This window comes from Ictalurus punctatus, chromosome 19, assembly GCF_001660625.3.
Source record: "Ictalurus punctatus breed USDA103 chromosome 19, Coco_2.0, whole genome shotgun sequence".
NCBI classification, from domain to species: domain Eukaryota; kingdom Metazoa; phylum Chordata; class Actinopteri; order Siluriformes; family Ictaluridae; genus Ictalurus; species Ictalurus punctatus.
In genome coordinates this window covers 21,528,938-21,541,945 of record NC_030434.2, presented here as the reverse complement: position 1 = coordinate 21,541,945, position 13,008 = coordinate 21,528,938, and the positions used below count along the sequence as shown (strand labels likewise).

Genomic DNA, 13,008 nt, shown 5'->3' with positions numbered 1-13,008 from the left:
GAAGGAATGCCCAGTCCCCATCCTGGGTAGACAGGGGTGTACACCCTGGACTGCAAGGCATCACTCTCGCATACTAAATACTACCAAAGACGGATCATGTATGCGAAGAAATGTACTGTACACGGGGAAAACCAGAGGGGAGAAATGAAAGGAAGACAGAAAGAAAGAGTGAATAAAAGGAGGAAGAAGAAAGGAGCAGTTACCGGTACAGCTCTGTAGAGTGGAGGTGGTGGAGGAGGCAGTGATGTTCTTTTGTACTGCTTTGCCTGGTTGAACCGGTACTCCACAGCTCAGGGTGTAACTGTTCTCAGAGTCTACACATAAACAACACACAAACGCATTAGACTACAACGCTGCCAAATGAAGGAGACAGGGCTCTGGAGTGACACACAGTCAGAGAGCACTGTCATTACAAACAATCTGAAATCCCAATAATGCCACAGCACTCACTCTAGCCAAGGGAAGAATGGAGAAAGAAAGAAAGAAAGAAAGAAAGAAAGAAAGAAAGAAAGAAAGAAAGAAAAAAAGAAAGAAAGAACAGGAGAAAAGAAAAACTGAGGAAAAAGGAAGCAAGGAAGTGAGAGATTATGAAAGATAGAATAACAGATAGATACATGAAAAATATATGAAAGACTAAAAGGATGAGAGAAAACAGATAAATAAAGAAAATAAAGGAAAACTTGAGAAGGAGGCAGTGGAAAGAAAGAAAGAAAGAGAGACAGAAAGAACAGGATAAAAGTAAAGGAGAGAAAGAAGGAAGCAATGAAAGGAGAGAGGAAGACAAAGATAGAAAGGAAAAAAGGGTGAGAGAATAGAGATAAATAAAGAAAATAAAGAAAGAATAAAGAAAGAGAGGGGAAAGAGAGGACAGGAGAAAAAGGAAGCAAAGAAGGGAGAGAATAAGAGAAAAACAGAGATATATAAGAATATATAAAAGACTAAAAAGATGAGAGAATAAAGATAAATAAAGGAAATAAAGAAAAACAGAGAGAAGAAAGAAAGAACAGAAAAGGGGAGAAAAAAGGAAACAAGGAAATGAGAGAAAAAGAGAAAGAGATAAACAGAGATTAAGACTAAAAAGACAAATAAAGATAAAGAAAAATAAAGAAGGAGGCAGAGAGAAAGAAAGAAAGACAAGGAGAAATTAATTAAGAGGGGAAAAACAAAGGAAAGTGAACATTTATATGGTATTAAAAAGTGTACATTAGCACAAATAAAATGCAGCAAGCACTATAATAAAACTAGGTGTGTGTGTGTGTGTGTGTGTGTGTGTGTGTGTGTGTGTGTGTGTGTGTGTTTGTATCCATGTGTATCAGTAAGTGTTGGCTATCAGAGCGTCAGAGTCCTGTGAGCTTGTGTAAGGAGCCAGAAGCCTGCGGTTAGTCTGGCCACAAATCGTCCAATGGCAGCCGGAGTATTTCTTTTGGCTTAACTCTACACAGCCGGGATTAAAGCAGGTTTTACATGCCTCATGTGCTCACCATATGAAGCCAAAGAGACAATTAACACACTCTTTCACTCCTAACACACACACATTTTCTATACCTGTTCTCAAAGCACTACACACACACACACACACACACCACACACACTCACACACATACACTCAGATGAGGAATGAAATTGAGTTTCACTGACTACATAAAGACACAGGTGACTCGGAGGCTGTGCTTCTGAAAGCCTCACTGTTCTCACCTTCTCTATCTCCAGAAACATATAAAAACAAATATTTCACGTTGTTTTCAAGAGCTGTCCATCAGCCTAGCGTGAGCCTCAGCCAAGCCAAACGCTGCAGGCGTTTACTTAAAACACAGCGGACATACGGCCGGAACAGCACCGTGTTTCAGAATGTAATTCCTCCCGGGCTGTGGATCACACTTCAGTTCTGTGAAAACAAAAACCATGTCCCACAATGCTACCTTTCAGCAGTCAGTCTGACCCACTTAGAAATAAGAACACATTCCAACATACTTTCATATGAAATGAAAGTTTGACTATTTTTTTTTTTTTCGGAGAAAAGTCTTTACTGCTTTTGACTACTGCAAAAGTACCTGGATCCTGATTCACTAAAAGAATGTGCAAACTTTAGACGATAAAGTCTACGGAGGACTGCGCCTTTCAAACCCGCAATATATCTGGTCTGTTTTGCACATTTGCCTTAATAAATATGCGATTTCCACCCAGAGAGGTGTTTATGTGAACAGATTCATAAATTCAGCACCTGCAGCCTGAAAGTAATAAAGTCAGGACAGCTATAGAGTGTGCAAATGAATCCAACCTGTGAGCATGTATTAAATTTGCAAAAAAAAAACTATTTTCGCCAGCCGAAGACAATTTGCAAACTTTCACTTTGTCTAAATAGTGAGACAAATGGTTAAAATTGTCTTATTATCTCAGAATAATTAGAAAATTTCTCAAAATGATGACTTATGATTACCTCACTGAAGATTCGTTTGCTCCTCGGATATCAGCAACAAACAAATAATGGATAAATGGATCTTTCTATCTTCCAACTTCAAGGAAAACCGAACTCCAGGTATGAATTCATTGAGCATACCTAGTCTCTCAAATAAGACTTCTATTTATTGGTGGAGCGCCAGATAGTTTAGATAGAATTTTATAACACACTGCACAATAACATGTTCTCCATGTCAGATTATATGGTAAATCGTCTGCACTTATATAGTGCTTTTTTAACCTTAGCGGTTCAACAAAAAGCACCTTACACAGTGTCTCATTCACCCATTCACACACACACACACACACACACATACCAGTGGTAGCAGAGCTGCCATGCAAGGAGCTAACTTGCCATCGGGAGCAACTCGAGGTTCAGTGTCTTGCCCAAGGACACTTCGGCATGTGGAGTCACGTGGGCCGGGAATCGAACCAACAACCCTACGATTAGTAGATATCTTTTACGATATGTGATTTTCATCCGTGAGAGCAAAGTCGGGCTGAGAATCCTACAGTCAACCCGGCTTAAGAAAACAAATGACAAACCACGACTATCATTGATCCGTGCCATGTAGAAGGAGGTTGTGTCATAAGGATATCTCTTTTAAACCTTCCACTAAACACCTTAAACCTTAAACATTTCTTCTGACTGAAAAGAGGCTACTGATCTTATAGTCAGTTACAATGTTGTTGCATCTAAAATGTGATGACTAGTGAATGCCACCAGATGCCAGCAGAGAATGGAGATCGTGTACCATTGGTTCAGTAAAAAAAAAGTCTTTAAAAGTTTATTAAAGTCTATATAAGTCTATTAAAATGCAAACATTATAGAACCCACTCTATACCCACACAATATGGACAAAAGTATGTGACCATCACACCTGCATATGTCCATTCCAAAACCATGGGCATTAACACAGAGTTGGTCCCTCCTTTGATGTTATAATAACCTCCACTCTTATGGGAGGGCTTTCCACTAGATTTTGGAGCGTGTGGGGTTTTACTCATTCAGCCACAAGAGCATTAGTGAGGTTGGGTGAGAAAGCCTGGGGCATCGTTGGCATCCCAAAGGTCTTGGGGTTGAGGTCAGGGTTCTGTGCAGGCCACTCATGTTCTTCCACTCCAACCTTGGGGAACTATGTCTTCATGGAGCTCGCTTTGTGTACAGGGGCATTGTCATCCTGGAGAAGATTTGGACCACATCGTTCCAGATAAGTGTAACTGTAATGCTTTGGTTAAATACTTTGAATCTAAAGAAACCACCAAAGCGACTGTATGTTTTCTCTTTTCAGTTTGTACACAGAAGAACCATAGAGGTGCATCCATATTCAGAGAAGAGTTTGGGCTACAGTGCTCCAGTAAAAATTCTTGTCAGGATATCAACACATAAAGGTAAGTTAAACTGCATGTCAATAAAGTTAGAAATTATTTAACAAAGTTAAAGACGGAGATTAGCTACATGTTTGAGAGCCCTGTGGTGTCCAGTGTCCCGGAACAGCAACTAATGAAGACAAGGATGACGTTCTTTCAGGAGTTTGGTTGTTCTCAGATATAATCATGAGCTAGCAAACTAACATTATAGTCAAATAGCTATTTCTGCCCATAGTTCAGAAATAGCAGCTAACAAAATGCAAAAAAAATCTGTACCTGAATCAAGGTAAAAGTTTTATATTCCAATTTCTACTTGCGTTAAAGTAAAAAAAATTCTTGTAAATACACACAGGAATCAAAATATCTGTGCGCTCTTGTAGTTAATGAACATTTATTAAGGAAACCTGAGTGACTGCAGACATGCTGTTCATGTCTTCCTGCACAAACGTCTCCTTAACAGAGAAAAATAATAATAATAATAATAATAATAATAATAATAATAACAGCATCATCATAACAAACAATAGCAGTATAGCAAAAGTACAAATTCAGATAGTTCAGAATGTGAGGTAATTACACACCCCTTAACCACAATGTGACGCTGAGACACTGACCTGCCTGGAAGAGGGCGTTTGATGGACAGGACAGAGAACACGTCTCCACTCCGGCCGTCTTAGTGCAGCTGAGCAGAGCCCGAGGTGGTGGCTTGCCATTGGGCAGACAGTTCACCGCCTCTGATGGTCACACAGGGTCACGTCACCATGGAAACACCAAACACATACAGTACATGCATGTGTACAAATGTGCACATGATGGTTGAAAAAAAAAAACTTACCAACACAGTCTTTCTTGTTCCAGTGGAGCTTCTTTCCAGGAGGACACACACACTCATAACTACCCTGAGTATTCACACAGCCGTATTCACAGCGTCCATTATTGATGCTGCACTCATCAATATCTGCAACACACACACACATAAACATAGGCGCATGTTATATATATAAACTAGGTGTTTACAGTCGTAAATTTCACAAGCTTATTTCACAATAAGGAAAACAATCCATTTTAGCAGACTATAAATTAATGAGAATATCATGACAGGCAGGTAACATGAAATAAGTAAAAAGCTATTTCAGAAATTCAGTGCAGCAATGCATAATAAATGTTTCTATTTGTCTATTCAAGTGCACTGGAGGGTGAGCAACTATCATCAGTTGTCCTCTGCATTTCATCAGACCGTGTGTGTGTGTGTGTGTGTGTGTGTGTGTGTGTCTGTGTCTGAACACACCTCCACAGTGAGTGAGGCCATAGAGAGTGTAGCCCTTCTGACACACACACTCAAAACTTCCTTCATAGTTCATGCAGATGTGATCGCATGTCCTCTCAAATGAGCACTCGTCAATGTCTGAAGTGGAGAAAAAAAAAAAACCTGTAACATTCCATATGAGACATTTCCGTGAAGCACTTTCATGGAATCCTAGCTGCCTGACCCCTGCCCATGTCTCTGTCTTCTCAACAGACATAAAGTCCACATCACTGTTAAAGTGAACTTTAACTCATAATAACTGGAGATTGGAAAATTATTAGTCCAAAAAAAGTGTAATACATTAATAAACAATTAAACAAACAAAAAAATACAAGCAGGATGATGATGATGATGTCAAAAATAACAACAACAACAACAACAACAACAATAATAATAATAATAATAATAATTGTTTCATTTTAGACCAAAATCAAGGAATAATTAAAATAATTCAAACATGATTATAAATCATTTCCAATCACCAATGACACTAATGACCTGTGAATTGCTACAAATCCTGAAAAGTTTCTTTAACATGGAAAAAAGCCCAAGAACTATTTAACTATTAACTATTTACTAGCAGTAAGTAAAAATAAAATCTTTGTGTATCACTGTATTATTGCATCAATGTTTTATTGTCTTATTATCTCATTTTAACTCATTTGATTTTTGACCCCTCAGTTCACACTGAACTAAAATAAATATTAAAAAAAAAAAAAAAAAAAAAACTCTTAGTGCATCAGATGAGAAACATCTCTGTTCTCTAACAGTCCAACAGCCGACAGAAAGAATCACACACACACACACACACACACACACACACACACACACACACACACACACACACACGGTAAATGGTATGGGTTGAATAAAATTGAACAAAAATGAGGACTGAGAGAATGAGAGAGATAAAAAAGAAAATGAAAAAGAGAAACAAAAGGAAAGGAGGAAGAGAGTGGGAGAAAGAGGGATAAAAGAGAGATGGAGTATAAGAGAGAGAGAGAGATACAGTGATCGAAGGAGAGAAAGTGAGATAAGGAGAGTAATGGATAGATAGATAGATAGATAGATAGATAGATAGATTGATAGATAGACCCCCCCCCACACACACACACACAGAGAGTAACAGTAAAGTGAGCATATAAAGACATATTGTCAATTCTAAATAGTGTCATTACATGCTGAAAAAGAAAAAAACACTTCAAATGTTCAAACGAGTATTATTTAGTCTTGCAAGCCAGAGTCTGGTACAATTCACCAATAAACACGACCCCAAATTGCCTACTAGCACAGAAAGAGTTAACGTGACTGACATCATCATTTTTACTCTTTAGTAACTTTCAAAAGGTGAAATTCCATCCGATCAAGCCACTATCTCTGAAAACTGGAGAGAGTTTCTTTTCCTGCTGAAAACCTGTACGTTAAAATTAGACAGAAAAATAGAGAATCATAATTTTACTATTTTCATCAACCAACAATAAAACTAATACCAAAGGTGTGTAGTTATAAGAGTGAAGAATTTAAGTCCACCGATGGGTCCAGGGGCTTAATGGGTTAAGGGTTAATCACTGTTGCCATAGTGAGTAAATATGGAGCTGTTGCAGCTATAAAGCAACATCATCATTATTATCATCATTATCATCAGTGGAAGAAGAAATTGCACTGACACACCATGATCACATGGAGGCAGCAGCTGCAATGTTCTCTCTGTGGCATGAGCATCACTTACCTTGACACGTGCGCTCGTTGGTGAGCAGTTTGTGACCTTTGCGACAGCTGCACTCGAAGCTGCCCACCGTGTTTCTACACAAGTGATCACAGCCTCCCTTATTCTCCAGACACTCGTCTATGTCTGTGTGTGAATAAATACAACAACAACAATAAAAACACAATTAACACTGATATCATCTTAATAATAATAATAACAATAACAACAACAACAACTATAATAATAATAATAATAATAATAATAATAATAAACACAGACTCAAGAATATGATCAGTCTCACACTGATACTCGGAGGAAAATCCTAAATATGAGAGCCAGCACTGGAAAGCCATCCACAGCCCAATAAAGAGTAAACTTTATGTGAATGTGTGTGTGTATGTGTGTGTGTGTGTGTGTGTGTGTGTGTGTGTGTGTGTGTGTGTGTGTGTGTGTGTGTTTAGGTTTTCCTCTAAAGTGATTTTTAAATAGACACACAAAAATTACCTGAAGTAAGGAAGTAAGGAAAGTTTCCACAGATTTCTGTACATTGTGTACATTGTGTACAGTGTGTGCAGTGTGGATTGCTGTTGTCAGTCATGCACACTCCCACACTCATACACACACATACACCTGACTGTTATCACTCAGGTACAGTACTTTGTTCCAAGTACAATCTAAGGCTTTAAACTTGGTGACATATATACAGTGGGGGAAATAAGTATCGGACGCAACAACATTTTTTTCAGTAAATATATTTCCAATGAGGCTATTCACATGAAATTTTCACCAGACATCAGTATTAACTCAAGAAATCTGTAAATATAAAGAATTCACATCATTAAAGTGTAAATAAAGTAATGTGTAATAAAGTGGAATGACACGGGGAAAAAGTATTGAACACGCTAAGAAAAGGCAGTTCTCTAAGGCAAGGTAAGGCAAGGAACCAGCTGAAATCATCAGCAGACATGTTTGGTGCTGACCAAAGACAGCTTTTCAAGAGAAGCACCTCATACCAATTGTGAAGCATGGTGGTGGAAATGTTATGGTTTGGGGTTGCTTTGCTGCCTCAGGGACTGGCAGCTTGCATTCATTGATTCAACTATGAATTGTGCATCAGATCAAAGAGTGCTTGAAGATAATGTGAGGCCATCTTTCTGAAAGTTGAATTTGAACCGTAAGTGGACCTTTCAACAGGATAGCACACTAGCAAAAAGAAGAAATGGAGGGTTATGGAATGGCCTAGTCAAAGCCCGGATTTGAATCCCACTGAAATGTTGTGGGGGGATTTGTAACGGGAGTACATGCAAGAAAACCCTCAAACATCTTGCAACTGAAAGAATATTGCATGGAGGAGTGGTCAAAAATTCCAGCAAGCTGATGTCAGAGACGATTATGCAAAAAGGCATACATGAAGTTATTTCTGCTAAAGGGGGCAATACTAGCCATGGGTGTACTTACTTTTTCCTTAGAAGTATATCACATCTATTGATATTTCTGTTGAATAAATGATTGAAAAAGCTCATTTTCCTTCTGGTTTTGTTCAAGTATATCAACTTCATTAATAGGCACTGTTTCAAAGATGATCAAATGTTTGCTTGTCCAAATATGTCAAAATAGTCAACAATTTCCATGAAGTGTACTTTAGTTTTTTTCACGAGTGTATACATATAAAATGCAGAGCTGCATTGTGCATTGTGCGCCAAAACCCGCAACTTCTGCAGTCCATACTATTTATACTCCTGTACGTCAGTGCATACACCACCACATACAGCAGCATTGCCTGCTCAACCTGATTACTGAGGCAAGTAATCCTCCCCATAATAAGTATATTATTATATATCTATATATATGCTTATAATTTACTTTATGTATTACATATTTGATATATTACATAATCTAGTAATTTTCCGCATAATAATCTTTAATGGGCTTAAGAACGCTATAGATTTAAACAAATATATTAAACATTTCCACAGCTTGAACTGATAAAAAAAAAAAAAAAAAACAGGAGTATAAGAGAAAGTGACTGTAAAAAGAAAATGGAGGTGCCATGAACACAAACACGCATGAGAAAGAAAAAGAGAGAAAAAAATTATAACGACGTCCAGTTGTTAATCATGTGGTGTACAGAACATTTGTGAGAAGAATACAGATCTCTTTGCGGTCCATGAACTAGCAGCTGCACTCAGAGTCGCTTTGTAGCTTTTCCAAATATTTGAACGTAAAAAGCAATTAAAAGTAATATGTTCGTGGAAACACAAACCTTTACAAATAACCCGTGATGGAGTGTCATGATCCAGCTTTCAGCAGCAGAAACATTTTCACAGATTGTTCTCAGCAGCACACCTCAGGGAAGCTAATCTCTCAGAAATGCGGGGCCGAACGCGCCAGTTTAGTTTTCTGCAAATTAAAAGGCCTGTTTTATTTGCTTTCTTCATAAAGGGATTATGCCATGTAATAACACTGGCTCTGCATGTTCGCAAGCAGGAGAGAAAGACCAGGAGACCACAGTGCAAATAACTATAACAAAAACCGTGGAATAAAAATAATCAGAGGAAAGGTAATTCATTTGTGGACAAGTGAGCTTGACATCTAAAAATATAAACGCACTTGTCCTGAGAAAAGTGATACGAAGAGTACAACACACTGACATTATAAAAAGTGCTGCTACTAATGATCAAGAAAATCACGAGTAAATAAGTCATCCTGGTGAAAAACAGCAAGTAAAAATGACGCTTTATACATGTCTGCAACAGACACAACTAATCCAAAAATGTTCTATGGGTTTGTTTGTTTTTTTATTAATTGTGCTAACCAAGTGAGCTATGCTTAAGTGAACACCACCTTCATTATCAAAAGCATACAAAGAAAATTAACATTAGCTGGCTAGCTAACTTAACCAATGCTGTTAGGGGTTCAATAGCTTGCTAGGTTTGTTTAGCTAGCTAGCTCATTTTTCTAGCTACATAATTAGCAATCTAGTAAAGATGCCCCCCTAAGGTTTACATCACCTTGAGTGTTACATATAGACTGTAGCAGGACTTAGATATATTTAACTTAATCATTACAGAAAATTGAAGTGAAATATAAGTTTAATACTGAACTTTTACACTGTAAAACAGCTAAACATCTGGCTAGCTCACTCAGCTAGCTAAGGGCTAACCTGTACATGAGCTGTACATGGCTGATTTTTTCTCTACCTTTCTTCCCCATTTCTCTCTCTCTCTCTCTCTCTCTCTCTCTCTCTCTCTCTCTCTCTCTCTCCCTCTCTTCATCTCTGTCTCTTGCTTCCTCTCTCTCTCTCTCTCTCTCTCTCTCTCTCTTCATCTCTATGTCTCTCTCACTCTCGCTCTCTCTTTATCTCTGTCTCTCTATGTTTCTTTTTTCTCTACCTTTCTTCCCCATTTCTCTCTCTCACTCTCTCTCTCTCTCTCCATCTCTGTCTCTCTCTCACTCTCTCTCTCTGTCCCTCTCACTCTCTCTCTCTTCATCTCTATGTCTCTCTCACACTCTCTCTCTCTCTCTCTCTCCATCTCTGTCTGTCCCATTCTCTCTCCTCTTCTATCTGCCTCCCTTTTTAAGTTCTCTCTCTCTCTACTTCTCTCCATCACTCTCACTCCTTCCCTACTATTCTCCATCTCTCTCTCTCTCTCTCTCTCTCTCTCTCTCTCTCTTTCTGTGTGTGTGTACGTGTGTCTATCTCTTCTCTTTTTCTCTTGATTTTTCTCTCTCTGTCTCTCCTTCTCTTTCTTCTTCTTCTCTCCACCCCTCCACCCTTTTCTCTCCCTGATAAAGCAAGTGTCTGTCAGCAGCTTGTCTGTCTCATGTCTGTGTTAGCTCTCCTGTCTGTCTTCACTGCTGAAACATCCTTTATGAGACACAAGGGATTTCAACATGCCCTAAATAGTTTATACTAAAATGATTATGTTACTAGAGCAAGACCAGACAGCTCCCTGTGGGATCTCAGAGAGAGGAAGTATAATAATAATAATAATAATAATAATAATAATAATAATAATAATAATAATAATACACTGCATAAACTTGTAATTGATGCAGAAACATAGATGTAGAAGTACAAACCAGGCCTTATCATTATCATGCCACCTAGACACACACACACACACACACACACACACACACACAAAACAAAAAAACAAAAACCACCCTACACACAGGTAGAAGCAGACATTCTATAATAATCATAATCATGGTAAGACTTGTTTTCCCATTTTGTCTGTTGCAAGAAGGTGGTCTAAAACCTAATTTCCCTCAAGTCAGTAATTATATAATCTACAACTGTACATTAAAACCATCAATTACATTTCAAATGACAGATTACAGACTCAGCTACACAGCTCGATGGGGACATTATAACTATTATAACGGTGTAGGAATGCTTTTAGACTGTAGAATGGTTTTATTCTAAAGCACTATATAAGGGGTCAAGTACAGCCTTCTGATAAACTTCATCATTTTCAGTAAATAGAATAGCGCTCTAAAAGTAACTCAGAATGGCGCTTTTTCATCTTGTGACAAGATTGTAAATGAAACACACCCTTAAAAGTAATCAATGGTGTTAACTTCCCTTACCACATAAATTAGTATACTGGTCCTGGTCCTGTGCTGATGCCCCAGTTAGCAGTCATGAAAGTAACCATAACATAGTGTTTAATGCTATAATAGATATATCTGTTTTGTGAATATTGAAAATATATAACGTTAAGAAAGACAATTAGGAAGAAATCATGCAGGTTTATCTCTGCTCAAACATGTCCTTAGTGTCTCATCTCTCTTTTCTTTATGCTCAGCTTTTCTTGTAAGTCAAATTGTAAGTCAATTTGGAGTGAATATTGAATTACACTACAGACCAAAACCAGATGCATTTCGGAATCATTTTAGACGTAAACTCAGTAAGACATTTATTTAGGCAAATCCAAGAATCATAGTTAGAATTCACAACGGGAGTCAAAACAGGCAGGCAATGATCAAACAAAGATAATCCATAATCACTGGCCAAATAGAAGCAAGATTAAGAACCAGAACATACATAGAAACAAGAAAGCAAGATTTGGAATTGGACTTGGATTCAAAAGCACATAAAGACGTCATAACAACAGGATACAAATAGACAAACTAATCAATGACTAACACTGAACAGGTGAACACAATCAGGCAACAAATCAATGACAGGACAGGGACGAAGACTGGATTACAAGAAAAAAACAAAGTTCCCGATACATTTCTGAATCAATTAAGATATCAATTTGACTCGACCATTGTACAGTGGTGCTATGCTACTGTATGCGTCTGGTGTGAATTCTAGATATTACTGGTCTAGTGTTAAAAAGTTGAGTAGTAGTTACTACAGCGTGTATAAATATTATTTTTTGCATGCGCATGGGCCAAAGGAGACGAAGCAGCGAACCATGTTTGGCTTGCAGGCTTTGAGTCTGACACGGGATTTTGACGTTCTGAGCGGTTTCTGTGCAAAATTCCTATACAAGTCTACTTTGGAGCCTGACTTGACCATATGGTCATAGTGAGTTTTTACAAACTTTATCAGCAGGCAGCAACAAGGTTATTCATCAAGTGTTTATGTGAGATAAACGGCATGTCACAAGGTAGATCAAAGACATCATGGTGGATTTATGATTGCAGACCTTGAGGCAGGCTTAATTATGAGGGCGGGGCAGCGTCAGACCAGCTTAACATCTGCCTTCCAGGGTACTCGTATAGATTCACACATATAGACACATTCACCACCTGACATTTGAAGTTTTCCTCTGTGTCCAGCTCAGGAGGTGTGTATGTGTGTGTGTGTGTATGTGTGTGTGTGTGTGTGAGATTGACTGATCAAACAGTATCGGATCTGCAGCGCCTTTATGTGCAGTCCAAATAAGTCCAGCTATTTTACACACATACATGCCACATGTCTCCCCTTCTTAAGAGACAGTCACAGTCATATGACCACACCACATCCCTATGGAAACCACTGCGTTAAAAAAAGCCAGAAATTACCTGTGGCCATTAGTCTAACCTCACTGAAACTTAACATGAATTTTGCATGCTAAATTACGCAAAATCTGATGGAAAGAATGATTGACACCCTCCAAGAAAATAGGCAAGAAATATTTCTTAATATGTGGTAAAACTATTGACACCC

At 38.2% G+C, this 13,008-nt stretch overlaps 1 protein-coding gene across 2 annotated transcripts in view; it reads right to left on the bottom strand.

Moving 5' to 3' along the window:
• The window catches only part of scube1 (signal peptide, CUB domain, EGF-like 1), a 96,624-nt gene that overhangs the window by 11,585 nt on the left and 72,031 nt on the right, over nt 1-13,008 (bottom strand). For both annotated transcript variants that reach the window (XM_017494655.2, XM_017494656.2), the window contains 5 exons: nt 6,864-6,986; nt 5,117-5,233; nt 4,664-4,786; nt 4,443-4,562; nt 204-314 (listed from right to left, as the gene is read on the bottom strand). In XM_017494655.2, coding sequence (XP_017350144.1) covers nt 204-314; nt 4,443-4,562; nt 4,664-4,786; nt 5,117-5,233; nt 6,864-6,986 — 594 coding nt within the window. The remainder of the gene's footprint in view (nt 1-203; nt 315-4,442; nt 4,563-4,663; nt 4,787-5,116; nt 5,234-6,863; nt 6,987-13,008) is intronic.